This window comes from Candida albicans, chromosome R (genome assembly GCF_000182965.3).
Source record: "Candida albicans SC5314 chromosome R, complete sequence".
NCBI lineage: Eukaryota > Fungi > Ascomycota > Pichiomycetes > Serinales > Debaryomycetaceae > Candida > Candida albicans.
The window spans coordinates 1,439,693-1,467,099 of NC_032096.1; the positions used below are offsets into that span (position 1 = coordinate 1,439,693).

The 27,407-nt window shown below is 33.9% G+C and overlaps 16 protein-coding genes across 16 annotated transcripts; 7 read left to right on the forward strand and 9 right to left on the reverse strand. All coding sequences in view use genetic code 12, as the record gives it.

Moving 5' to 3' along the window:
- Positions 1-136: 136 nt before the first annotated feature.
- Positions 137-948, reverse strand: CAALFM_CR06690CA (2',3'-cyclic-nucleotide 3'-phosphodiesterase; the record flags this gene model as incomplete). Its single annotated transcript, XM_019475548.1, has 2 exons — positions 137-873; positions 945-948. 2 exons carry the CDS (start codon positions 946-948, stop codon positions 137-139), a joined length of 741 nt encoding a protein of 246 aa, XP_019331093.1.
- Positions 949-1,196: 248 nt separating this feature from the next.
- SOL3 (6-phosphogluconolactonase) lies at positions 1,197-1,976 on the reverse strand (the record flags this gene model as incomplete). The annotated part of the gene is made up of 1 exon (XM_706685.1): positions 1,197-1,976. The coding sequence occupies one exon, from the start codon at positions 1,974-1,976 to the stop codon at positions 1,197-1,199; it is 780 nt and encodes a 259-aa protein (XP_711777.1).
- Positions 1,977-2,256: 280 nt separating this feature from the next.
- GCN5 (histone acetyltransferase) lies at positions 2,257-3,606 on the reverse strand (the record flags this gene model as incomplete). The annotated part of the gene is made up of 1 exon (XM_706686.1): positions 2,257-3,606. The coding sequence occupies one exon, from the start codon at positions 3,604-3,606 to the stop codon at positions 2,257-2,259; it is 1,350 nt and encodes a 449-aa protein (XP_711778.1).
- Positions 3,607-3,874: 268 nt separating this feature from the next.
- NMD3 (ribosome-binding protein) lies at positions 3,875-5,437 on the forward strand (the record flags this gene model as incomplete). The annotated part of the gene is made up of 1 exon (XM_706687.2): positions 3,875-5,437. The coding sequence occupies one exon, from the start codon at positions 3,875-3,877 to the stop codon at positions 5,435-5,437; it is 1,563 nt and encodes a 520-aa protein (XP_711779.1).
- Positions 5,438-5,723: 286 nt separating this feature from the next.
- On the forward strand, positions 5,724-7,643 carry APG7 (Apg7p; the record flags this gene model as incomplete). The annotated part of the gene is made up of 1 exon (XM_706688.2): positions 5,724-7,643. One exon carries the CDS (start codon positions 5,724-5,726, stop codon positions 7,641-7,643), a length of 1,920 nt encoding a protein of 639 aa, XP_711780.2.
- Positions 7,644-7,841: 198 nt separating this feature from the next.
- Positions 7,842-10,457, forward strand: CAALFM_CR06740WA (uncharacterized protein; the record flags this gene model as incomplete). The annotated part of the gene is made up of 1 exon (XM_706689.1): positions 7,842-10,457. The coding sequence occupies one exon, from the start codon at positions 7,842-7,844 to the stop codon at positions 10,455-10,457; it is 2,616 nt and encodes an 871-aa protein (XP_711781.1).
- A 141-nt stretch (positions 10,458-10,598) lies between these two features.
- On the reverse strand, positions 10,599-11,366 carry PUP2 (proteasome core particle subunit alpha 5; the record flags this gene model as incomplete). Its single annotated transcript, XM_706690.2, has 1 exon — positions 10,599-11,366. The coding sequence occupies one exon, from the start codon at positions 11,364-11,366 to the stop codon at positions 10,599-10,601; it is 768 nt and encodes a 255-aa protein (XP_711782.1).
- A 330-nt stretch (positions 11,367-11,696) lies between these two features.
- Positions 11,697-13,335, reverse strand: LSC2 (succinate--CoA ligase (GDP-forming) subunit beta; the record flags this gene model as incomplete). Its single annotated transcript, XM_019475549.1, has 2 exons — positions 11,697-12,911; positions 13,303-13,335. The coding sequence occupies 2 exons, from the start codon at positions 13,333-13,335 to the stop codon at positions 11,697-11,699; spliced, it is 1,248 nt and encodes a 415-aa protein (XP_019331094.1).
- Positions 13,336-14,205: 870 nt separating this feature from the next.
- CAALFM_CR06770CA (uncharacterized protein) lies at positions 14,206-14,883 on the reverse strand (the record flags this gene model as incomplete). The annotated part of the gene is made up of 1 exon (XM_705994.1): positions 14,206-14,883. One exon carries the CDS (start codon positions 14,881-14,883, stop codon positions 14,206-14,208), a length of 678 nt encoding a protein of 225 aa, XP_711086.1.
- A 932-nt stretch (positions 14,884-15,815) lies between these two features.
- Positions 15,816-16,931, forward strand: CAALFM_CR06780WA (uncharacterized protein; the record flags this gene model as incomplete). The annotated part of the gene is made up of 2 exons (XM_019475550.1): positions 15,816-15,852; positions 15,946-16,931. The coding sequence occupies 2 exons, from the start codon at positions 15,816-15,818 to the stop codon at positions 16,929-16,931; spliced, it is 1,023 nt and encodes a 340-aa protein (XP_019331095.1).
- Positions 16,932-17,704: 773 nt separating this feature from the next.
- On the reverse strand, positions 17,705-19,519 carry CAALFM_CR06790CA (uncharacterized protein; the record flags this gene model as incomplete). Its single annotated transcript, XM_705992.2, has 1 exon — positions 17,705-19,519. The coding sequence occupies one exon, from the start codon at positions 19,517-19,519 to the stop codon at positions 17,705-17,707; it is 1,815 nt and encodes a 604-aa protein (XP_711084.1).
- A 1,763-nt stretch (positions 19,520-21,282) lies between these two features.
- HHF22 (histone) lies at positions 21,283-21,600 on the reverse strand (the record flags this gene model as incomplete). Its single annotated transcript, XM_705991.1, has 1 exon — positions 21,283-21,600. One exon carries the CDS (start codon positions 21,598-21,600, stop codon positions 21,283-21,285), a length of 318 nt encoding a protein of 105 aa, XP_711083.1.
- A 957-nt stretch (positions 21,601-22,557) lies between these two features.
- On the forward strand, positions 22,558-22,968 carry HHT2 (histone; the record flags this gene model as incomplete). Its single annotated transcript, XM_705990.1, has 1 exon — positions 22,558-22,968. One exon carries the CDS (start codon positions 22,558-22,560, stop codon positions 22,966-22,968), a length of 411 nt encoding a protein of 136 aa, XP_711082.1.
- A 207-nt stretch (positions 22,969-23,175) lies between these two features.
- On the forward strand, positions 23,176-23,700 carry CAALFM_CR06820WA (uncharacterized protein; the record flags this gene model as incomplete). The annotated part of the gene is made up of 1 exon (XM_705989.2): positions 23,176-23,700. The coding sequence occupies one exon, from the start codon at positions 23,176-23,178 to the stop codon at positions 23,698-23,700; it is 525 nt and encodes a 174-aa protein (XP_711081.2).
- A 102-nt stretch (positions 23,701-23,802) lies between these two features.
- On the reverse strand, positions 23,803-24,648 carry SIW14 (putative tyrosine protein phosphatase; the record flags this gene model as incomplete). Its single annotated transcript, XM_705987.1, has 1 exon — positions 23,803-24,648. The coding sequence occupies one exon, from the start codon at positions 24,646-24,648 to the stop codon at positions 23,803-23,805; it is 846 nt and encodes a 281-aa protein (XP_711079.1).
- Positions 24,649-25,212: 564 nt separating this feature from the next.
- CAALFM_CR06840WA (rRNA-binding ribosome biosynthesis protein) lies at positions 25,213-27,363 on the forward strand (the record flags this gene model as incomplete). The annotated part of the gene is made up of 1 exon (XM_705986.2): positions 25,213-27,363. One exon carries the CDS (start codon positions 25,213-25,215, stop codon positions 27,361-27,363), a length of 2,151 nt encoding a protein of 716 aa, XP_711078.2.
- Positions 27,364-27,407: the final 44 nt, after the last annotated feature.

The window sequence follows — 27,407 nt, forward strand, 5'->3', positions numbered from 1 at the left end:
CTCGTTGACTTTCAGCAAACAATTCTTACTGCCACTTCTTCATTATTAACCAGGGGAAAGATTAATATAAATTTCTTGATATACATTCATTAGGGTGTGTTATTATTATACATTATTTGTCCTACAATACATACTCTTAGTGTATATCAACACTTCCTAAAACTACCCAGTCATTCACATCACCTTCACAAAGCACTAATTTCAAAACACCAAATTCCCACTCAATATCCCAGTCTATATCCAGTATTCGTGTATTGATGTTTCTCCATAAGGCACTGTGTAATGGCCATAAATCACTGTAAACCAATGAGATATGAGGATCAAATTCTTGTACTGACCACTCTGCTGCCTTGTATGCAGCTGCTTGTCGAATGAAGGATGTATCAAACTCTTTGACTTCAGTTGTTTTACTTTTCTTTTTCAGTGGCTTCCGCCTTATTGTGTTTCCATTATTGTCCTTTGTATATAATTGGGGATTTTGCTTGATGTTTTCTTTCTCGATATCTTGTGGAACAATAACAAATAATTCACGGATTATCCTGGCAAATGACACCAAATTGGGATCTTTTTCCACCTCAAAGTACAATTTCTTGAAAAACTTACGCTGACTGTTGACATTTCCTAATTTCACCAAACTCTCATGATTCTTTGGCAATGAATTCATTGCAACTGCACTTGCTGATAAAATTCTGTCGACATCATCTTTGGTTTTGCTTTGGTCTGCCAAATCCAAACTTATGTTCGTAGTAATGGTAATATGAGGCTCAAACTTTGGTGGCAGCCCTGGAAATAGGGTATTCAACGAACTCATGACAGTAATTAATTTATCATACGTCGGTGTGTTTCGTTTCGGACACAACCATAGTGCGACACCTAATTCTTAAAGTGGTTAGCATCATAAATCAAACAAATCAACAATAATGAAAATAAAAAAAAGAACATACCCATGACTATTGTAGTTAAAAATTGTAGCAATTGTTTAATGAATGAGCAAATGGCAAATGTGTTGTTTCCAAGAAGGAAAATGTGGTTATGGTTAAGGATTGGTCCATTTTTTTTTTCCCTCTCTTTGTTGTCTGTCTCTCCTTGTGTAATTTTTCTCTGTCTGTACTGTTCTCGGCTCCGTTTGTTCTACAGAGTAGGGGATTTCAGAAGTACTCTATTGGTGAACATACATTCTACTATCTAGTCTATCTTTAGTATTTACTTGTTAAAACATCAACTCCCTCGACTGCAGGAGAGTCTACAAACCAGCTTACTGATACCCCAGTCTTTATATCGTTGACTAAAGCACATGGTAACTTGCTTTGGCCCAGGAAAATTTCACGCAAAACAGGAGCTTTTCCAGCACCAGTTGCAACAAATGCAATTGCTTTGGCATTTTCTAACACTGGGAAGGTGAATGTAATTCTTCTTGGTGGTGGTTTTGGAGAATCACTTATATATGAAATCAATTCGTCTCTTTCTTCCAATAATTTATGACCTGGGAATAAAGAGCAAGTGTGTCCATCTGGCCCACACCCAAGCAAAATCAAATCAAATTGTTTTGGTAACCCATTAGCGTATTCTTTAGCAATTTCTTGATCCTTTGCTTGGTCGACTAAATCGTCTAATTTTCCGTCTTTTCCGGTAAGCAATGATTGATCAATGACATGCAATTTCATGTTTGTGGTCTCTTGAGGCAAATTTTTTAAAACCATTTCGTTGAACAATCCAAAATTTGAATCAGGATGATACAATGGGACTAATCTCTCATCACTGAAGTAGACTTCCCACTTATCCCATTGTGCCTTGGAACCAATCTCCTTATTATCGATCAATGCTTGTTTCAAAATCTTACCTAATGAACCACCAGACAAAGCAATTTTAAAAGAACCGTTGGCTTCAATGGCTTTGTTTTGTTGTTCAATAACATATTTTCCAACTGAATTGGCCACATCTTGTGAGTCGGAGTAGGAGTATACTTTAGTTGACATGTTGAATATTAAGGGCTTAAGTAAAATTAAATCAGATTGAAAAGAAGCTTGTCAATTCTTTGTCTGCATTTATCAGCTCCAAATTTTTTTTTTCTTTTTTGCTTCAGGTACAGTAGGACCCAGCAACCATGCGAATGAGACTCGCCCGCGTGGTTTGTCTTATGTTCTTACCGCAAAATCCGCCATCATTATAACCTCCCCACAATTCTCAAAGCAACCAAATTTCAGTACTATATGGTATTTCGGCCAAGAATCACATATCATATATTCGTCAAAACAGCTATACAAAACTACAGTCTTTCAATTTATTATTCATAAACTTTTCTAGTTTATTTGCGTTTTTATAATATGTTGTGGTTTCCGAATTATAAGCTCGACAATTGTTGAACATTAGTTTTAGATCATCCACAAAATCAGTAAATTTTAAATACAAGTTGTTTTCCAATTTTTGTTCTATTGTTGCCAAATCAATTGGATGTTCAATAACTCGATAATAATCTGGTACTTCTTCTTTGTTGACTGCCACTGCAAATGGCCAAGCAGAAGGGTGGTTCTGAATTTCACTGAATAGCGTAACCATAAAGTTATAATGTGGTCCTCTTTTCGGTTTTTGTGCTAATTTATCCATTTCTTCCAGCCACCCTGCCTCTGCTAATCCAGGGATATCTTTGGGGTCTAATGTCACATTCTTATTGGTTTTAAAAACTTGCAAACCCGGTCTCACTATTTTTGATTTAGATCTAGACCGTATTTTTCTTTCAATAGCAGCTTTTTGCAAAAGTAATATTTTACCCAGATCAAGGTACCTTAATATTGACGGTAACATCGAGCACTGCATCAATGTACCACCTTCGTAATCCTTGATGTACCCCATCCACACCGATTTATCTAATGATATTTCCTTCGTGAAACCCTGCTTTTTGAAATACCCAATAGCATAGTTATCTGCATACGTCAAGAAATATTTGATTGGAGATGTTGCCCTCACATAGTCTTTCAAATGATTCATCAAATGTGCACCATACCCACGCACTTGTTCAGTTGACGAGATAGCACAAAACACAATTTCGGCAAATCCACGGTTGTTAAATGGACGGTATGTGATCCCACCTACCACAGTTAATGGCTTTCTCACAACTGCCATTGACAAATGTGATCGATCATACACCAAACGCGAGATATATTCACGAGGCATCTTGGGTAGTTGCTTTTGGAAAATATTCTTTAACCCGGTTAGCACAATCAAGTTTTCTCGACTATTGTCATTATTCACCACACGAAACTCTATTTTGCCTTCTTTTTCTTCAATTACCGAAGGTCTTTCCTTGAATGTGTAAATTTCGCCATCAAAATTGAAATTGGTTATTCTTTTCTTCTCTTCTTCGGCTTCTTCGTCATCTTCCTCTTCTTCCTCTTCCTCGTCCTCTTCATTATTTTCCTTTTGAGTAGTTTCTTCTTTTGATTCTTGTTTCACCTCAGATTTGGTTTCCGTGGCTCCTGACTTATCACCATCTTCCTCTTCTTCTTTCTGCTTTGCTTCTATTTTCACTTTTTTCTGTAAAGGAACATTGTCATTTTCTTCATCATCATCCTCGGCACGTATTGCTGCAGTTCTTTTTCTGTCAACCATTACGAATTGTTATTGATCGGTTATTGCTTGTTTGGGGTTTAAATGTTCTTCAGCTTTCCGTTTGTTTTTTTTGTTGTTGTTTGAAAAAAATATGTTCTCCAAATTGTTAGTACAAATAATGATCACGTGACCTTAATAGAGGAGGGCAATTTAGAGATGAGATTAACCAAAAAAAAAATTTCATACCAATTTGTCATCTTTTAATACTTATTTATTGTGCTTTGTTATTTTTCTTTTAAGGTCTACATTTCTAAATAACTTACTAGTAATGTCAAATTATACTCAAATGGACCCCGCTAACCAGCCTGGTGGTGCTCAAGTGGCAACAGTATTATGTTGTAATTGTGGTGTTCCAATGGATGGATCCCTGGGATTAGTAATGTGTTATGACTGTATTAAATTAAATGTTGATATAACAGAAGGTATCCCTAGAGAGGCAAATGTGTCATTCTGTAGAAATTGTGAAAGATTTTTACAACCACCTGGACAATGGATAAGAGCAGAATTAGAATCCCGTGAGTTGCTAGCCTTGTGTCTTAGACGTTTGAAAGGTTTAAACAAAGTGAGGTTAGTTGACGCCAGTTTCATCTGGACCGAACCTCATTCCAGAAGAATCAGAATTAAGATCACTGTTCAAGGTGAAGCCATGGCAAATACCATTGTTCAACAAACATTCGAAGTCGAATACGTTGTGATTGCCATGCAATGTCCAGATTGTGCCAAATCTTATACCACCAACACCTGGAGAGCTACCGTTCAAATAAGACAAAAAGTCCCACATAAGAGAACCTTTTTGTATTTGGAACAATTGATTTTGAAGCATAATGCCCACGTTGATACTGTTTCAATTCAAGAAACCAAAGATGGGTTAGATTTCTTTTATGCACAAAAAAACCATGCCGCTAAGATGGTTGACTTTTTGCAAGCTGTCGCTCCTATCAAAGTTAAGAAATCTGAAGAATTGGTGAGTATGGATATACATTCGGGATCTTCAAGTTATAAATTCTCCTATTCGGTAGAAATTGCTCCAATTTGTCGTGACGATTTGGTTGTTTTGCCTAAAAAATTGGCCCACTCCATGGGTAACATTTCACGTTTGGTTTTATGTAACAAGATCACCAATGCTATTCAGTTTATGGATCCTAATACTTTGCAGACAGCCGATTTATCAGCTCCAGTGTTTTGGAGATCTCCTTTCCCATCGTTATTGGATGCTACACAAATGGTCGAGTTTATTGTATTAGATATTGAACCAACAGGTGACATTAGAGGTAAATATGTGTTGGCAGATATTGAAGTGAGCCGTGCTAGTGATTTGGGGTCTAATGATCAAACTTTCTATGTCCGAACTCATCTCGGTGGTATTTTACATCCAGGTGATTCTTGTTTGGGTTACTATTTGACAAATACAAATATAAATTCTGAATTGTGGGATACTTTGGATACTGATAATACTCCTGAAGTTGTGATAGTGAAGAAACATTATGCAAGAAAATCTAAGAAATCTAAGAACAGAAAATGGAAGTTGAAGAGAATGGCAAGAGAACACAACGATATCGTTGCCAATGATGATAGTAGACAAGCAAGACAAGAACAAGAGAGAGCCGAAAGAGATTACGAGTTGTTCTTGCAAGAATTAGAAGAAGATGATGAATTAAGACAAACAATCAACTTGTATAAGGCAGGTGAAAATCAACCACAAGTGTCCAGAAACCATGACGACATGAATGACGAAGATGAGGATGATGACGAAGATGCTCCTGAGATTGGTATTGATGAGTTATTGGATGAATTGGATGATATGACGTTGGATGATACTCCAATGAATTAGAGAATGTGGATATAGGATGGTTCATAGACTTGTAATCAAACTCATATAATTAAAATGCGGTGCAAAGCTCTTTTGAAATTGTAGATACATTTGGTAAGAAGGTATTGTGTTATTATTCTAAGCCAAAATTAGTGTAAGGGTAAAACTTATCTATGCGTAAATTTGTTCGGTTTGTTTTTCTTCTCCATGGCGCTTTTTTATTTGTGGCGATAATATAAATAAATTGCATATTTCCTAATTGTGTGGGTGTTATCATTATTAACAAATCTAAACTCTGAAATCAACAATGTCAAATCATCTGGATCAAATAGTCAAAAAATATATTCTCAATCAATCATTTGTTGAATCGTCTTTCTTTACCAAGTTATCTGAACTAAAGTTAGAAAAGTACAAATTGGATTCGTCTTATATTGCCATTCATGGTTTCCAAACACACCCAACCAAATTGAACAAATTTAACGACACACCCGTGTTGAACTTAGACCAATCTAGTTTTGATGACACATTGAACGATCTGAGGATAAACATTCCTGGAGAGTTGTTTAATGTCAATACAATTGAAGAATTCAAGTCCCTAGATAAATTGAAACTTTTAAACACATGGGGGCAAAATGTTTACCTGGAAGTGACAAACGCTACTAGTTTTGACTACAAATTATTCAATAAATTTTATATCTTAACGTATTCAGATTTGAAGAAATACAAATTCTATTATTGGGTTGCGTACCCCACATTGAGCAATACTTGGACAGTTGAAAGTGAATCCCAAGAAACTGATACTACAATAACTCAGCTTGTTGAGACAGAGTTGGATAACGAATATGGTCAATTTTTCCAATACTATGGAGGAAAACTTCACAAATCTGTTCAAGCGGACAAAGAACATACATTTGTATTCATAGATACGTGTTTAAGTAAAGATAGAAAGCCTTCAAGTCAGCTCAAAAACTATTTATATTTCATTGCGTATAAGGGAATTAAAGAAATAGATCTTGTTACTTACCGCAATAATAACTTGTCATTTACACAGCATTTGAAATTAGATGCTTTTACCGATTCCCCGAAAATCAGTGGTTGGGAACGAACAAACCAAGGAAAGTTAGGGCCCAAACTTGCAGATTTGGGATCATTGATAAATCCTTTACAATTGGCAGAACAAGCTGTTGAATTGAATTTGAAACTAATGAAATGGAGAATTGCCCCTGATATTGATTTGGAGATTATTAAAAAACAAAAAGTGTTGCTTCTTGGAGCTGGTACTTTAGGAAGCTATGTCGCAAGAGCATTGTTGGGCTGGGGTGTCAGGAGCATTACGTTTGTTGACAGTGGTAGAATATCGTTTTCCAACCCTGTGAGACAGCCACTATTTAACTTTGAAGATTGTTTTAGTGACAGTGGACAAGGGGAATACAAAGCATTGAGAGCTGCAGAGAATTTGAAAAGAGTTTTCCCCGGTGTAGATGCAAAAGGTATTTGTTTAGCAGTCCCTATGGTGGGTCACCCAGTTACTGATGAACATAAAGAAAGGGAAAATTATGAAACTTTAGTAAAACTTTTTGAGGAGCATGATGTTATATTCTTATTGATGGATTCAAGAGAGTCAAGATGGTTACCTACTTTAATTGGTGCAGCCAATGAAAAAATAGTAATTAATGCTGCCTTGGGTTTTGATAGTTATCTTGTCATGAGGCATGGAGTGACGAACCAAAAGGATAGATTGGGGTGCTATTATTGTAACGATGTGGTTGCTCCTAATGACAGTTTATCGGACAGAACGTTAGATCAAATGTGCACTGTAACAAGACCAGGAGGTGCATTGATGGCTTCATCTTTAGCAGTTGAATTGTTGGTGGCGATTTTGCAACATCCTGAAAGGAATCTTGCACCACATGATGCTGAAACAAAATTTGGGAATATACCGCATCAAATCAGAGGGTTCTTACACAATTTCCAACAAACAAAGCTATTTGCCCCTAGCTATGTTCATTGTTCAGCTTGTTCTCCACGAGTTATTACTGAATTTAAGCAAGAAGGATGGGAATTTGTTAGAAAATGTCTCGATGATTCTCAATATTTAGAGGATATTTCTGGGTTGACCAAAGTTCAACAGGAAGCTGAGTTGGCTGCCAAACAATTGCTCGAAGATTTGTCGTTGGATGATGATGTTAGCAATGATATTGATGAGGATTCTGAGTGGTTAAGTTGATAGAGTTTATAGTTTGTGTGTCGATTCAATGATATGTCGCGCGTCTTTGTGTTAGTAAGAAAAAGAGGAAACCGGAACAGAAAAAAAAAATTCACAACATTGAACAGAGCATTAAAAAAAAAACAAACAAAACATAAACAAAACTAAACTAATCACACAACAGCTTCAACTTTAATCTTACCAATCAACTGTACAAATATGAATACGTTTTCATCCCCACCAAACGTGATACGAGAGTATAATGACTCCACATATCAGCTGCCATTGAATTCACAATTCCACCAATCACCATTCTTGCAGACTCAATCACCAGACTATGTCAGCTTACGAGAAGAAGAGGATGATAATAATGATAAGAATCTAGACATCATGTCATCATGTATAGTAGATTCAGTAATATATAAATCACAAAAAATTGCTGGCCCACTATTGAGTCAAATATCCAATTTGAACATTCAGCAAGCATTGATTATACGAGAACTACTATTCACATTGTTAGGACATGAAGGTCATTACATTCAATATAGTAAACGTTATGATCCAACCTCACAAATCAGCCGAATTGAAGGACCGGACTATAAGATTGCAAAGAACTTGGATATAAGTCTTAAAGTTATCACCAAGAAATTGGTCAAATTTGGAAAGTTTTACAGTGGGTTAAAATCGTTTATTCAAGTATTTGATAATAACAAATTTGGGAAAATTGTGCAAAAGTTTTGCTCTGAAGTGAGAAAGTTTTTATCGAGTTATCAACAAGTGCTAATAAATGTTGAGCATGAGTTCAAGTTTAATAAGAATTTTAATTTGAATATGTTGGATCTGCTCTTACATCAAGAAATATCGAATGAAATGACTCATTTATATCAAATTGGAATAGAGATTAGTCGGATAACGGAAGAAAGACAGAAAATGTCACAGGCGGAAATCATGGGTAATTTTGAACCAACGACTTTGGCAAACACAAGTATGAATGGGATCAATTCCGAGCCTAATTTGTATTATGGCAAATTTGATTGTTGTAAAGGTGGACTATTACTTCAAGTTATTCAGGAAAGAATGGTTTATTATAAAGGTGATCCTACATCTCTAGATTTTTTAACTCAACTTTTTGATATTGTTAGTTCGGATTATATTGGGATGTTGAATCAGTGGCTTTTGGAAGGTGTAATAAATGATCCGTTTGATGAGTTCATGATTAGAGAAAAACGAGTGCCAGACTCCTTTATGGAAATATTTCAAAGTAAAAGTGAATACTATTGGAACGAATTGTTTTTAATTAAAATAGATGGATTACTCAATCAATTTCAGAATTCAACCATACAGTCGAAAATTCTCAATACAGGGAAATACTTGAATATATTCAAACGATGCACAGGGTTACACAATTTTGAATCATTAAAAGAAAAATTGACAACTATAACTAGTTTGGCAGCTCCTGATTTGGAACTTAAGATTGATGAGTTTTATCATAGAGCAAACAAAATGTTGATGAAGTTGCTTTTCGATGGATATAATTTCCCAAGTGTGGTGAACATATTTCAAAGATTATTTCTTTTCGCTGATTCTTTTCAAATCGACAACTTTATTGATAGTACTTTCAGTGAATTGAAACGTGGGAAACTCAAAATCTCAGTTTCCAGACTACAAAAGCAATATGATGATATATTCAAAGAAAAAATTGAAAATAAAGTTGGAGTACGGCCAAGTGTATACGACGTGTTGAAGAAAAATCAGAAGCTATCGGTAACGTCGGAGTCATTGTATAAAGTGGTTGAGGAATTAATGGAAAAGAACCTGGATTATTTGATTTCAGACAACAATTTGCGTGGGATATTTCATCGAGTGGCGTCGTTAAGAGACGACCTGCGACTTACCATACTGAGTACTGCTGATTCTGCAACTGAAAACGTGAAGGATGAACCAACAATAACTAGTGTTGATCTTACTATACCGTTGCCATTCCCATTAAATTTGGTTTTGAATCAACAATTGTCATACCAATATGAAATAATGTTTAAATTATTAATTAATATCAAGTTTATTTCAAAATATAATAGTTCCAATTGGCAAGAGATGAATTATTCTAAAATTTGGACAAATTCGCATTTCAACTCGAGTGTGAAAAAATGGATATTGCGTTGCAGAGTATTGCATTCGAGAATTTGCAGTTTTATTCATGAACTTGAAAACTATATAGTGCATGATGTCATTGAACATAATTTTGAGGAAATCAAAAATTTGATTCACACCACGGCTACTAACTTGGCGACAAGTGAACTAGGATCAGACATAAATGATGAAGGTGATAATATATTCAATGGATCTTTGATTCGAGGTACATTTAACAATAATTCGATCTTTGATTCCAAAGTTCACAAACATAGGACAACAACATACGTGGAAGGTATTTCAACAGTTGAACAATTAATTCAAAAATTTCTAGATTATTCAAGTACTTTGTTGAATGATTCGTTGCTTACCCGTGAAGAGTCGTTGCGTCAATTACGTAAAATGTTGGACTTCATTTTCCATTTCAATAATTACATTGTCCAAGTAAAGAAAGTTTTGGTATTGTTGAACCATGAATTGTTCAATGAGTATTCTAAGGAATTCCCTACCAAGTTTGAAAAGCCAATGGATCAAGAGCTGATAGATAAAAGATTTGCAAACTTGAGTGATACTTTTCTAATGCAGTACGAAAAGTTTGGTGAAAATCTTGTTACATTTTTAGCCACCATTAAACAGGTTGGTGAAAGAGAAAACCAAGGATTATTGGAATTAAGTAATAGACTAGAACTTTGTTTCCCAGAATAGGTTTTTTAAAAACAAAGAAAGTTTGTATTTTTTTTTTTATAAATGACTTACATTTATTAATATAACTTATTTATTTATTTATTTCTGCTTAGGAAAAATTGTATACAATTGTATTGTGTGAAAAAATGAAAAACAGCTTGTCTAGCTTATGACAGTATCTTCATCAGTAGCTTGTGCATTTAACTCTTTAATTATGGCATCTGTTTTTTCATCACTGTAAATTTGGAACCCACCATCTTTAGTAACACTGGCCAATTGAGCATTTTTGCAATCCAATTTTTCTTCCATCACTTGTTTCAATATTTTTAAAGCCAATAATTCAGCTTCTTTCAATGTCAAAGACTTGTGATATTCATTATTCAATTCTGCTTGAGCACCTTCACTACCAGAACCAATGGCTTTAGCTTCATATCTATAAAAAGTACCTGATGGTTCTGCATGATATAATTGGGGACCTTTTTCTTTATCTACTCCAGCAATTAATAATGCTACCCCAAAAGGTCTAGACATCAATCTTTTTTCACCACCAGCTCCTTCCCCAAAACGTAAGGCCAAATCACACACACTTTGAGTCAAACTTTCAACTCCAATATCTTCATCATAGTATAAATTATGAGTTAAACTGGATACACGAGCATGATCAATCATTGATCTAGCATCAGCTGTCAACCCACTCATGGCACAACCAATATGATGATCTATTTCAACAATTTTTTCAATAGAAGAAGATTCTAATAATGATGAAGTGACTCTTTTTTCAACTCCTAATATCACCCCTTCACTAGTTGATATACCTATGGCAGTAGATCCTAATTTAATTGCTTCAAGAGAATATTCAACTTGAAATAATCTACCTTCTGGTGAAAAAGTGGATACACCACGATCATATTCACTTCTTGTTAAAAACATATTGGTCTAATTTGAGAATGCAATTGGAGATAGAAAGATTGTTAGTTTCACGTCAACTTAGTTGTCTAAGAGATTTGATTTTTTTTTCTACGGTTGTTTATTGTTGGTGGCAACAAAAATGAGGGTGGCAGATATTTTGACCACCATCGCACGACAAGACTCTACTATTACTATTGTTGTTGTTGCCTCAAATTTAGTATCAAACCATAAAATGAATACTGAGTTTTAACTCAACGCATATAATATATTAATCAAGTATATAAATCTATCAACTTCTTTTTTCGAACAATATCTTGGATAGCTATTTCTCGTTTTTTTTTATTGTCACATTTAATTGTTCTTTGGAGCCAATTGGACAATCTTTTCAGCAGCTGGGTCCAAATCTTCGAAAGCATATAATTTCAAACCAGAGTTGTCAATCAATTCCTTGGCTTCAGCCATGTTAGTACCTTGTAATCTGACAACAACTGGAATGTCCAAGTTGAAGTTCTTGGTGGCAGCAATTAAACCTTTGGCGACGTAATCACATCTGACAATACCACCAAAGATGTTGACGAAAATACCGTTAACCTTTGGATCTGACAAGATCAATTCAAAAGCTTTTTCAATGGTTTCTGGAGTAGCAGTACCACCACAGTCCAAGAAGTTGGCTGGTTCACCACCGTATAATTTGATAATGTCCATAGTAGCCATGGCCAAACCAGCACCATTAACAATGTTGGCAATGTTACCATCCAATTTGATAAAGTTCAATCCGTATTTACCGGCTTCAGCTTCTTGAGGATCTTCTTGAGTTGGGTCTCTCCATGAGAACACTTCTTCTTGACGGAAAGAGGCATTGTCATCGAAACCTAATTTGGCATCCATGGCCAAAACTTTGTGGTCTGGAGTTTCAGATAAAGGATTGATTTCAACTTGGGTACAGTCACGTTCAATGAAACATTTGTATAATGATTGGATGGTTTTGGCAGCTTCTGGAATGGCATCTTGAGTGAATCCCAAGGCACCGGCAATTTCAGTGGCCAATGAATCAGAAACACCTTCTTCCAAAGGAACTGGGAAAGTTTTAATGGCAGAAGGATCTTTGGCAGCAACACCTTCAATGTCCATACCACCTTGGGCAGAAGCAACAATAACTGGGGTTTGACGGGTTCTGTCCATCAAGATGGCAACATAGGCTTCAGAAGCAGCATCTCTTCTTTCAACAATGTAAACAGCAGTGACTTCTTTACCGGCAGCACCAGTTTGTTTGGTGATCAATTTGTGGTTTAACATTTGGCTGGCCAAGTCTTTGGCTTCTTCAGCAGAGGAGATCAATTTAACACCACCTTGTAAACCTGAGTCAAAGTGACCTTTACCACGACCACCAGTCAAAGCTTGGGCTTTGATGACTAATTCATTGGTACCCAACTTTTTGGCAGCGTCATAAGCACCTTCTGGAGTGGTGGCTGGGTAACCTTTTGGAATTGGAACACCGTATTCGCTCAATAAAGCAGCGGAACGGTATTCATGCAAAGACAAAAATCTCTTTTGTTGAGCAGCAGACTAGTAACAATGAGGTTAGTAACTGAATTTTGGGGAGAAATTGGCTGATTTTTTTGTCTTGTTTAGACGGGGTGGGAACAATGGAAGACAAAAACAAAATACTACTTTAATCAGATACACGTAATAAAGAAAATCTAATTTGCAATGTTCATCACCATTTGGGGATTCGTTGCTGGATTGGCCATCACCAATTGAAACATTGCTTTATGAATATCTATAGATCATTTTCACTTTAATGATTCCTTGCAATGGCAACAAATTGGTGGTTGATTTCGCCCCGAGGTATGTGTGTATCTGTTTCTCCTCTTCTCATTTTGAAAAAGTACTCGTTTTTTTTCTCTGTCCCCTTCTTCACCCGAATCACGGAAATTCAAATTGAAAATTGACATACTCTTGAAATACGGGCAAATGATCTTGACAACATTGTTGAAAAATATATAGATTATGAATATGTAATATCAGTGATGATAATTATAGAGAAACGGGAAAAAAAAAAGAGTTAAGAGAAAATAGAAAAAAAAATTGAACAAAAAAAAATTCCAACGTTTACCTTTTTTTTGGGCCTGGTGGTGTTAATGTATGTATGTGAATGTATGTATAATTATTTTAGTTTGTGTTCGCCCGCAAACAAACAAACAAAACAATTTTGACAGAAATGCTAATAATTAACGAGATGAAATCCATCCCTCTGGAGAATGTCGCACATGGTTGTGCCGCGTGAAAGAAATCCGTGATGGCAAATCAAACTTCAATTGAACTACAAACCCTGGGAATCTAATGAAATGGAGTATATTGAAAAGATTCTTCAATACTGGTTCTTGTTATCTCTTGGATAGTAGACTCCTTTTAAAAGCATTGTTGGTGTAAACAAGGACCTATTGTTCGGGCTCGTTCCTGTTGTTTCCGGGCTGCGGGGAGGTGTTTTCCACCCGTCCCCAAAAAAATAAAAACTGTGTAGAACCAAAAAAATAATCGTACCCATTGGCAATTGGTCAAGAATTCACTACAGAATGAGATCATAATAGACAACTTGATAATACTACCACACAGAAAGTTAGGCTCACAGGTTTCTGTAGAGCAACAACTACATGATAGGGGTCTCGGTTTAAAGGTTGAGCCTCGGTTATGTTAAAAGTCGCGCAGTTTTCTTTCGATCTAAAATGTACATTATTGAAACCGGATTTTGGCTGGAGATATCTTGAGATTATGCTCAGTCAATAAATTATAGACAAGCACCAAACTCTTCTACCCTTTTTGGTGGCCTCTTTCTATGAAAGTAAATACCCATACCAACTTACTGTAAATCTTTCCCATACATGTATGCACCAACGAGTTTATTCTCACCTTCTAATACCGCCACATTTTTAACATAACCAATTCTATCAAACCCAAGTGAATCCCAAATCTTCAAACTGGCAATATTTGTTTCAAACACTAAATTAAACACCGAATAAACATATCCCAATTCCGGTGCAACTTGAAGATACTTTTTCCCCAATTCCTTACCTAATCCCAACCCTCGTTTCTCGTGGTTTACTATAAATCCAGCATTACAAACATGGGAACATCGGCCAGTATAATTTGGTTTCACATAAAAAGTCCCCAAAAAGATTTGATTCCATTGCTCTACCGATAAGTCACCCAATTCATCGAATGTCTTATATTCTCCTTCTAGTAACACCGATACAAAATGAGTAAACCAATACTTGACAAAGGTTTCCCCTTCCATTGTACTATGATAAGGATATGTTCTACCTTCTTTGACCACATAATTAAACTCGTTTTCAAGTGCTTTCACCAAATTGACTGGAACAGTTTTGTAGTCGTGGATATTGAACAAAGTCACTGTTTTGGTAGCATCTTTGGCCAACTTGAAATTTATTGTTGATTCTTTAACTTTTGGTGTGTCTTTAAAATTCCCATCAGCAAATGGAAGATCTTTAACTGACTCAAAAACTTCTTCGGAGTTCATCACTAAAACTGACTGTCACTCTAGGTTGTAATTGATTGTTATTAAAAACTTGAAATGAAGGGAAAACAGAAAGAAAAAAACGATAGTGGGGCAATGACTCAGTTTTATATACACCATGGAAATTTTTCAGAAACTCTCAATATAGGTTTGCGGGTACATATTGCCGGAAACGGAAATATAACCAATCACATAGTTCTAAGTTACTCTGGGGATAATAACTACAAGAGTGTCAGATAAGATAAAATAAACCTATTGACCCATTTTATAACAAAAGGAGTATCAGTATCTTGTTCTGTTAATGATTACTGTACTCAAAAGTTGAACGACTAATTTTAAACTATGTTGTTATTCAAGGAATGATTTGCAATTAAACTAGCTGTTTGAATTGTTTATCCAAGCTTTATAATCCATAATAATGAAAAGATTAGATGATTTTTAGTTTTAATTTAATGTTTCTGCAACTGGGAACAAAAGCATAATAACTCTTGATGATCTTCATCCTGCAAAAATTAATCAAATTCTTCCACTTTGGTCCAGTATTCTACAGAATGATTTTCCAATTCAACCAATAAAAATAATAGAGCCTTCTTGTTTTAACATTGTTGTTGATGATAGAACCATGGGATTGAAAATCAAAGAAGCAATCATCTCTTAAAAATAAAGAAAGAATTAGATAAAGCACATCATCATCAAATTGTTATTTTTTTTTGTTTACGTGGTCCTGTATATAAAGATGGTGTTTTTTCGAAGAAGAAGAATAGAAGTCACCAATTCCAATGAAACATACAAATTTCTCTTTACCACAGATTTTTGTTGAAATTGATTTTTTTTTTTTGTTTTTTTGACAAGAACAACTTAGTTTACTACTTCTTCCTTGTTTTTATTATTGTTTTCTTTTTCTTTAATTGTCACCAAATCATTATTATAGCAATATGGAAGAGTCACGAAAGAATGGTACCATTCATGAAAGTATGTATATATATTTACTTTTCCCAAAGTCTCATGTCTTCTAGTGAATAAACAGAGTCAAGTTACTAACAAACAAACGTGTCTATTTTATAGCCCAACCACCACAAAACAAACGAGATAAGAAACGTACCAATATAGCAGGTCGATTAAATAAATTGGAATTGACATTTAAAAATGATAGAGATATGTTTTATAGAAATCTGTTACATGAATTACAAAACAAGTTAGCCACATTACAACAAGGGAGCAATGAAGAATTTTTATATAAAAAAATGAATTTAGAAGAAGTTCGAGATTATGAATTAACTAAATTACGATTATGGGAAGAATATCAAGTCAAACGAATAGAAAGTGAATATCAAGAAGATTTAAATCGAGCTAAAGAACAACATGATAAAATGATAAAATTGATAAAAGAAAAATTGTATGATAAATTACAACAACAAATCAAACATCTAAAGGAAGATAAATTTTTAGTGAATTTAGTGAATGGTAAAAGTTGGATGAATCCCGAAGACCCCACGAATCAAGCATTCAATTCTGTTGCAATAGCCGAGTTAAATGCCAATGATAGAAGATCACTAAGGAAACGTGAATTAGCTGGCAGATTCAGTGTTGGCGAAGCAGCAGATTTGTCCGATGGTGGTGGTGGTAGTGGTGTGGGTGGAGGATCTGCTGATAATTTTTCATCTGTTTATAATAATGGTGGGTATTCATCAGCAGGGAAAAGAAGAAGAATATATGCCACGAGGTATAGTTCAAATGATGAATTGAGTTCAGGTACTACTAGTGGTATGCCACTAAATAATCATTCTAGCACTCGACAAAATGGGAATGCCACTAGTGGATATGAATCTAACTTGAGTGATAAAGATTATGATACTTTAAATGTTTTGATCATGGAGAATGAAGATGGAGGGGCTTCTTTGAATCTAACGGCAAAGAATGGTGGAGTTAGTCAACACAAGGTTCAGACCAGAGGTAGTAATAAACATTTTGTTGGTCCACAAGGATTAAAACCTGAGGAATTAAATGAAGATTTAACGTTACTACGGAATGCTATAGTTAAAAAAGATTAGTATTAGATTTCTTTATTGTAATAAATTATGTAATTGTTAGTTTGTTTGTTGTGTAGTACCGAAAAAGAATCAAGAATTAAAGAGGAGGAGGAGAAAAAAAAAATCTCCTGTGATGTAAGTGCCGGAATGGAACGGGGTTAATTCCGAGATGGGGACGATAGATTTTTTGTTATATTTAACACGACTGCTTGTTATATTATGAAATCGCTTATTGAAGATTATTTTCGTATAGTTTGACATATGTTTTCTTTATAAATTTAAGTATTATTATATTGTTTGTAGTTTAGAAAGTTCAGAGCTATTACAATCTTTATATACAATTGGATTTTAGAAGTGTTTTGTAACATCAATTATTCTTTTCCTTGGGTTTGGCCTATTTCTATATTAAACGATTTATAAACATGCTTATTCGGTAAAAGATGGCAACTTTTTACAACACCGACGTCTTTTAAATTCTTTTCAAATGGTATTTTAGTAACAAATTGTGGATCAACACTGAGCACTTTGGTAATTGTAGAATATACCGGTAATTAAAACTATTGTAGTACAAGACTTTGTTTCAATTTTTAGACTAAATTTGTTGAAAAATGAGAAGTAAATCCGTTTGTTGATTAAACATCAGCAGGGAGTTGTTATGCACCAAACCCAACGAACTCACATACACATATTACATTCAAATAAAATAACACTCACATTTCAATTAAACGTCTAGCTGTTTATTAAAAAAAATAAAAAAAACTTAATATTGTATATAAAACAAGCTTGTTGTATATCTATTTTTCTGATTTAGAATTTATTGAATTAGCTTCAGCTTGTACTTGTACTTGTTCTAAATCCTCTTTTGAAGAATCGTAAAGAATAATACCATTAGCTCTAGCATTTTCTCTTTCTTCACGTTTATAAAGCCATAATACCACCATAGTCCAAACCGACAAGGCAAAAGCACTACAAGCTGTAAAAGTATAACCTTTCAAAAACCTTGGTGCTTCAACGGTTTTCCAAACAAGTACAGCAATCCATGCTGTTGATTGTTGAGCAAGCATATTCATTGACACTAATACAATTTGTCTTTCACGAATATCTCTTCGACAAATATCCCCCTGCCAGGAATATAATACTGGAGCCATGGCCCAACCGAAATATTGCATACACCAAGCAAACCATTTTGCTCTTTCTGGAATATGCCAAACTGCTAATAATACATTACCAAGGATATTGAAAACTTGAGTAAATAAAATAGCACCCCATCGAGATCTGAACAAATCAGCAAAAGTACTTGCTAAAATTAACCATATTAAACCTAAACCAGGTGTYAAAGCAGTATAATCTTGTAATTTCCCACCCGTAAATCTTTGATTGCCATCACTATCGGTTAAAGATTTTAACCATAATGCATAAGCACCGGAACTAGCATTAGAATTATTCCAACAGAAAATAGTCCATAAAGTTAAAACATAGAAATGCCATGAAGTGAAAATTTTTTTCCAAATATCTTTATTGAAAAAATATTTAACGGCATTTTCTCTTGGTTTAGAATCTTTTTGATCAGCTTTCATTCTTCTTCTTGCAATTCTAATTTCTTCATCACTCAAGAAAATACTATAACAATCTTGTGGTGTCCCCGGRATCATATAAAATCCAAAAATAGCAATAACAACAGAAATTATYCCATCGATAATAAAAATCCATTGCCATGCAGCATGACCAGCAGCACCATCTAAATGTCTAACTATAGTCCCTGATAAAAGCCCCGATGTAAGAATTCCAAGATATTGACCAAGATAATAAAACCCGGCTCGACGAGCAATTTCTCCTGTACTTGCTTTAAACCATGAAGCAAATAAGGCATGATATGCAAGATATGCAGGCGCTTCAAATGCTCCAATAAAAAATCTAAGAGCTTTTAATCCATGAACATTACCTGAACGATATAAACAAACTGTTAAGACTGACCAACCTAATTCTAACGCAGGTAAAACATAATTCAAGGGAAGRGCATAAACAATATACATGAATGGAATTTGGAAAATGATATTACCAACAGAAAACATTACACCGGTATTAACAAAATCATTACCTTTCATACCAAGACCTTCTTTTAATCCACCAACATAAGCATTAGTTAAATTCAGTTGATCAAGATATTTAACAAAATAAGCCGCYAAAGAATATAATGTTAATAAAATATCAATTTTCATAATCACTCGACGTTCTTCAGGAGTATCATCTTCATGAAACCATTTATACCATTTTCTTTTTGATTTCACATTACTAGTGACTCGATATTCATATTCATCGAAAAATTTCCACCATGGACGATTTTTTTCATCACGATATTCTAACACCACAGGAGTAGCCTTGGGTGTTGATGATATAAACTTGATTTCTTCTTTAGTTTTAAGTTTTTCCAAATTGGTTTTTGATATTGATGCGACGTCATCATCATTATCAGATGAAGGGGCTAAAGAGGAATTAGCCATGATGGTATCTGGATCTATAAAATTTCCATGTTCATCTTCATCAACAATTCTTCTAGTTGGGAAAATCCCCCATTTCAATCTTGATATTGGTTCTGAAAAGAAAGACATGATTGTATTGGGGCTTGTCTTTATAATTTGTTTATTTACAAAAAAATGGAGGAAATTTTTGAAACTCTTATGGGGAATATCTAATGAATTTATAAGATAGATCTTAGGATAAAAGTATCTCCTTTAAGGGCTATATTAAAATAGAACAATGAAACAAATAAACGGATAATAATAGTTGCAAATATCAATCCCATTCTCCCCACAAACTCATAAGATAATGTTCTTTTTCTAAAACAAAAAAAAACTGTGGCATCTAGATATAATTGGATAAAGATACCTACTACCAAATTTGACCAATTTTGTATTGGTATTGAGAATCCAATTATAATATTTAGCAACGGCAATACGACCAAACACGGCTATTGAGTTGAGATATCTGAACCCTAAAAACACTTTTGAACCAAATTTTTAAAAACCTCATCTCCTTATTGGGAAAAAACACATAGCTATAAGTAATTTCAATTTGTAAAGTTAATTGATTTCGTAAATTAGTATCCGTAAAAGACCCTATTTCTGTGTAGTTTTGATTTTAGCTGTATGTTTTATTCTTTTTTTTTTAGATCAAACTGATAACCATAAACTTGTTAAATTAAATCATCTGACGCGAACAGACTTGCAAGATGAGTCAAAACCTTTTCCATTATGTGATGATGTGGTTGTAATTAAATTTGATTGAATCGAGTTAATCACGAAATATAGACCCAGAATTTGGTTTGATTCTTCGAGTTATGTCCTTATGTGGCTCTTTTTTCGTTTTGTCAGTATAATCTATCAAGAAATTGAAACTTAATGAATGTTGGCAAGGGAGAGCAGTTTGTTGGATCAAGAACTTTGTCATTATTATTAACTTGATAACTGTGGCAAATGTTCTTTTCTTTTTTCTTGTCCCGTAAATGACGAGTTTTCAATAACGCCATATCAAGTGTGATTTATCAAATTCATTATTTTAAAAGTTGCAAAATTTCTTGGCCAACTAGAATAGGAATAGGAATAGGAAATTGTGAACGTATGAAAAGGGAAATATAACCATCCATATCAATTAACTATTAACAATAACAATAATACATATCAGTTATGGAACATTGTTTTTGTTGAATCCAGCCACGGCATTATAGCTTTGTTTGCTGTAAACAGCCTCTGATTTGTTAGATTAACAACCACTCAAAGTCATACAGTCAAGCTAACAATAAAGATATGGAATTTCTTTAAGATATATCAAGAAGTGGAATATTTAAGAATCTAGAAAAACACAGCAATTTTCAGGCTACTTCAAAGGAATAGTTTGACTGCAAAAATTGGTGTAGGCCGTGTCTTATCATACAAGGATGTTATTCGGTTAGAAAGCGGTTGTAGTTATTAGCGTAATAAGCTTTACATTTAATTTTTATAAACTGTTTCAATCGAATAAACTTTGGAAGATGGATGGATAATGTTACTGATATTTCTTGATTTTAGGTTTCAATTCTTGTTTGATCGTACAAAAAAAGCCAGGGGTACTTTTAATGTAGATTGGTATTATATTTGATATTTGATAATGAACTTCAATGAATGACCATTTTATCTGACCAATAAAATCAAAATAGTAAAAAATTGGTGGAAATAAGATACCGAAAATAATTTGCTTGCCTTGCCAAATCATCTAACCTACAATCTTCAATTTGAATAAAAGTTAAACCGAATAAAACTAATTTATTGCCTAATATACATAATCTAAAAATACAGTTATCATGAATCGAAAAACATAAAGAAAAGAAGATATTTCTTTAACCACCGAAACCATACAAGGTTCTACCTTGTCTCTTCAAAGCGTAAACAACATCCAATGAAGTGACGGTTTTTCTTTTAGCATGTTCAGTGTAAGTAACAGCATCTCTGATAACGTTTTCCAAAAATTGTTTCAAGACAACTCTGACTTCTTCATAAATCAAAGCAGAAATACGTTTAACACCACCTCTTCTGGCCAATCTTCTGATAGCTGGTTTTGTAATACCTTGAATGTTATCTCTTAAAATTTTTCTGTGACGTTTAGCACCACCTTTTCCTAAACCTTTACCACCTTTTCCTCTACCGGTACCTGACATTGTTGATTGATTTATAAAATTAAAAAGTTTTTAAAGGAGAATATTAAAGCTTCAATGAAAACTTAGTTGATTAGATAAAAAAAAAAGAAAGAATTATAATCCAAAAATTATGAGCGGATAGTAATATATTTATAGTTCAAATCAGTTTGATGGAATGACTATCCAAACCGTGATCTTTGTGTGTTTGGTTTGGTTTGGACTATTTCAAATATTTGGCGTAATGTGCAAAACAAAAACAAAAGCCATGATCACTTGGAAGAGTGCGCGAAAATAAGAGCACGACAGTGAAAGAGAACAAAAAGAAGACAACCTTTTTTTGTGTGGTGAGCGTAAAACTGAGTCCGCGAAACAATCTTGAATCTTTTGTGTGGAACAAAAGACTGTTAATTTATCATTAGGATTACTTTATACAGCTTATCACATAAGTAGTATAGTTTATTAATAAGTACAAGTCTGTATCGTGTAGTTTCGGGGTCTTCAATCTGGAAACACGTTCCATCTATTCTCATCTTGGGGTGTGTGTGTGGCGTATAATTACAAGAGTAATCTGCAAATTACTTGTTGTGGAGTATTTTGTACACAAGAGAGAGAAAGACGGAGAGAGAGAGAGAGACCAAAGCGTGTCTTTTGTTGGTAACAAAAGAGCTTTTTTGGGCGCGCATTAGTTCTTTAGTCGACCACTAAAGACACACACACCCTCAGGAAACGAAAAACAAACTTTTTACTACCAACGCGCGAAAGAACGAGAGAGAAGGAGAGAGGAAGAGAGAGAAGAGAAAAGAAATTGCAAAAAAAAAAAACAAAGGACAAACATTCACGCTATCGTTACTTACACAGAATTGAAAGAAAGATCCCAAATCAACAAATCAATATTTAAACTCCTTTGATTCCATCCCAAAAGATCAGTAATTATTTTTTTATTTTTTTTTTAATTATCATTTTATATCAACATTCACAATGGCTAGAACAAAACAAACAGCAAGAAAATCTACTGGTGGTAAAGCCCCAAGAAAACAATTAGCTTCCAAAGCTGCTAGAAAATCTGCTCCATCTACTGGTGGTGTCAAGAAACCACACAGATATAAGCCAGGTACTGTTGCCTTGAGAGAAATTAGAAGATTCCAAAAATCTACTGAATTATTGATTAGAAAATTACCATTCCAAAGATTAGTCAGAGAAATTGCTCAAGATTTCAAAACTGATTTAAGATTCCAATCTTCTGCTATTGGTGCTTTACAAGAAGCCGTTGAAGCTTACTTGGTTGGTTTATTCGAAGATACTAACTTGTGTGCTATCCATGCTAAGAGAGTTACCATTCAAAAGAAAGATATGCAATTAGCTAGAAGATTGAGAGGTGAAAGATCTTAGGTTTTATTTCCTTGATGGAAAAATTTTGTATAATAAATAAAAGTGTATATTAGTTAATGAAATCAAATTAAGAATAGATTTATGTATATTAGTGATGACATTAAGAACACATGTAGGAATGGTGGGGCTAGCTAAAAAATTAGGTGCTGGTATTGGACATTTGGTAGTGTCTTGTGCGAGCTGGAAATATGATTGCTATCTTTTGGAATGGCGATTAATTTTTCTTCCATCTCAATTAAACCTACTTGGACATACCACAACTATCCTCCAATAAATAAGATGGCACAACCTCAGACTAATTCTATTTATGATTCAATTGATAAATTATCGGTATCACCTATTCCTGCTGCTGCATTAGGGGGATCTCTTGTTCTCAAAGGATTATTTGGAACCAATGCTACCCCAGTAAATGTCGGTGCCACTGGCGGTACTGGTAGTGCATTCAAATTGGGTCGTAAAGTAGCTCTCGCTCGACCAACACGATTATCTTGCTTTACATTTGGAGGAGCATCACTTTTAGGTGCATGGATGATGTATGATGGTGATCCAGTGAATGCCAGTGGGTTCAATTTTGCATGGCTGGCATTGTATCTTATTGTCAATGGTAAAGAATCCATTCTGGGCATATTCAAGGGAAGAATAACTCCACTTGGACTTGGTGGATTAGCTTTATTCAATACAGGTTTGTATGGAAGGGAATTTTTTTGGAGCAAAAATAGCCCGTTCAAATAACCACAATAATTAATGTAATGTAATAATAATAATAATATGTATATTTATATAACGTAAAAACAAAAACCGAATCTAAAACAAACAAACAAACGAAATCTATCATTAATCCCATTTCAATGGCAACAAATCATACTCATAACAATACTCTAAAATTTCTGTATCATCATATAATTCAATAAATTGTTGATCCATGGGACGTTCTTTGGGACATGCAAATTTTCTATATTCATCAAATATAAGTGTCAATGACCAATTTTGTAATTTTCTAATCACTCCAACAAGACAACCAGTTCTATGTTTGCCACGATTACAATGAATCAAAATTGGTTGATTTTCTGGATTTAGTACTATTTTCACGGCTTCAGTGATCAAATCGGCCGATATTTTCACAAATGGTTCTTTATTACCCGACATTCCAAGTTGAAATAATTTAATGTTTTCATTTTTAATAAATTCTTGTTGTAAATGAGGATAATCTTCTGGGATAAGACATAATATAGATTTCAATTTCAATTTCTTTAAAAAGGCAAAATTATTTGGTTGTGGGAATGAAGATCTATAGATTTTATTTATCACGGGTGCAAAATTCTCAGGTGGAGTTAATGGTTTATCATAATCTAAACAATTCTCATATTCTAATCTTAATTTTGCTTGTAATGACATATCCAATTTATCATCAATATCTTCTTCATATTTCTCTCCTTCTTCTTCCGTAGTAGTATTGGTTCCACCAGTGTTTTCTTCTAGCTTTAGTTGATCCAATTTCGATCGTATTATTTTATTGTTGTCGTAGTGAATATTTGGTGGTGTTGGATACAGCGGAGTTATGTCCCGGTCTATTGTGGCATTTTCGGGAATTGGTAAAGATCTCTCCTTGGACGGTATAGGATCTTTCTTAGAAGGTATTTCTTCATCCATTTGAAATGGATCATCCATATAATCGGACATTCTTAGTTGTGAAGGCGGAGGAAGGGGGGAGAGTGTGAGGAGTTGAAAATAAGTTTCACTAATGCTATGCCAAGTCCCAAAATGTTGATAAAAGGGAACCAAAAAAAAAACTGTCAAAGGATCGGAAAGATCGTTGTTGAAAATAGTATAAAGTAAAAAAAAGCTAGTCAATGGAAGAAGTTGAGTATTCGATAATAAGCTAAAACTTTCCACACTTGAATTGTCTCGATCTCTAATTTGATTTTGTTTATTCTTTTTATATATCTTCTTTAGTGTAATGTTATATTCTTAAGTTCATATTAAGTATTCTTTTCTCTTTAAACTGTGATTTTACTTTCAACGGGTCGCTCGATTTACTATACTATCAATTTGATTGAACATAAGTTGACCAAAAAAAAGAAAAAGTCAGAAAATAAAAAAAGGTCGTGTGTGTTGTTCCGATTAGAGAATAAACCCACCATCATCACAGGTAAATTTTTCTTGTTTTTAGTTCCGAACTAGATGCAAAATCATCCTCATCACAAGTAATACGTCAATACATAATAGTATAACCCCCCTTACACAATGGCTAAACAATTTAAAAGAAAGTCCAATGGTGTGTCTGAAAGTAACAGAAAACGTGGAAGGCAAGAATTAAGAAAAGTTACACGTACAGCTGCCAGAAAACAACAACAAGATGAGAATCATGAAGATGACTTGAATGTGAATAATGATTCTGAAGAGGATAATTCTGGAAAAGAGATTGACGAAGAAGATGAAGAAGGTGAGAGAGACGATAATCGAGGAAAAGCATATTCTGCTTTGTTAACTTTATTAAAGTCAGAGCATAAAGAAAAACCAAAGAATGTTACTTTTGGATCATCATCACAAGTCGAAAAAGCCAATGCATCTGATTCTGAAGATGACGGCATTGCTGGTGCCAATGTTGACGAAGAAGAAGAAGAGGGTGAAATAGATAATAATGTTGATGAGAATGAGATTGTGTCTGAGAGTGATGATGACGACGATGAAGATGCCACAAATCGACTTTCTACTGATCCCTTTGAGCTGCATTTTAATCTTCCATCTGACGACTACTTGGCTAAAGAAGAGAAATTGGTTTTGAAAGATAATGAGAAATGGCGCACAGTAGATAAACAAACATATTCTGATTTGGCTATTTCTTCACTTGTTCAATTACCCCCAGGTGAACCACTTAACCCACCATTATTGAAATCTTCTAAATTGAGTGAGTATACTATCAAGAAACGTGTATTGGATTCATATGAACAAGCATACGGTACTGGTTTATCTGATTTGGAATCTACTTTAATTAATCCTATACTTAACTATAGGGATGTCAATTTCCAATACAAGTCATTCAAAAACAAATTTTACAGGAGACTATATACTTTGCATGCATTGAACCATATTTTCAAAACTAGAGATAGAATATTGAAAAATACTGCCAAATTACATGCTGCCAAAGAGGATTCAGAAGAATTGGAACTTAGAGATCAAGGTTTCACTAGACCCAAAGTCTTGATTATGTTACCTACAAGAGATGCTTGTTATGAAGTTGTTGAACAATTAATAAAATTGTCGGGGACTGAACAACAAGAAAATAAAAAGAAATTCAATGACCAATTTTATGTCAAGGCAACACCACCAGCTACTAAACCTGAAGATTTTAGAGATGCTTTTAAAGGTAACAATAATGATTTTTTCTGTATTGGTTTGAAATTCACTCGTAAATCACTCAAATTATATTCATCATTTTATTCTTCTGATATTATATTGGCATCACCAATTGGTTTATCTATGATATTAGAAAACCCAGATAAGAAGAAAAGACAATATGATTTTCTTTCTTCGATTGAAGTTTTAATTGTTGATAAATGTAATCAAATTGAAATGCAAAATTGGGATCATGTCAACACCGTGATGAAATATCTTAATAAAGTGCCCAAAGAATTCCACGATGCCGATTTCAGTCGTATTCGTATGTGGTCAATTAATGATCAAGCCAAATTATTGCGTCAAACTTTAGTGTTTTGTGAATATTTAACACCCAGCATTAACAATTTAATTTCAAGTAAATCTTATAATCTTTCTGGGAAAGTTAAATTCAAACCGATAATAAATTCTGAAAATAGTATGATGAATTCAATTGGACTCAAAATCAAACAAATTTTCCAAAGATTTGATAGTCAATCACCATTACAAGATCCAGATTCTCGTTATAAATATTTCATTAATGCTATTCTTCCATCATTGCTCAAAACTAGTTCATATGAAGATGGAATTATGATATTCATTCCATCATATTTTGATTATTTACGAGTGAAAAATTATTTAAAAACATCAACTAAATTTACATTTGGATCTATTGATGAATATAGTTCACAATCAAAATTAACTAAAACAAGACAAGAATTTGCTAGTGGTAAAATTAAATTATTATTATATACAGAAAGATTACATTATTTCAGAAGATATGAAATAAGTGGTGTTAAAACATTAATCATGTATGGATTACCTTCAAATCCATTATTTTATAAAGAATTGATTAGATTCATTGGTAAATCTGTGTTTAAAGAAGAATGTGATTTGGATTTAGCTTTAGTTAAGATATTATTTTCCAAATGGGATGCTGTGAATCTTGAAAAAATCGTAGGAAATGAAAGAGCACCGGTATTGTGCAATTCCATGAATGAATTATATGAATTTAGATAGCATTTACATACAACCAAAAGAAAAAGATAATTATATTATATTGT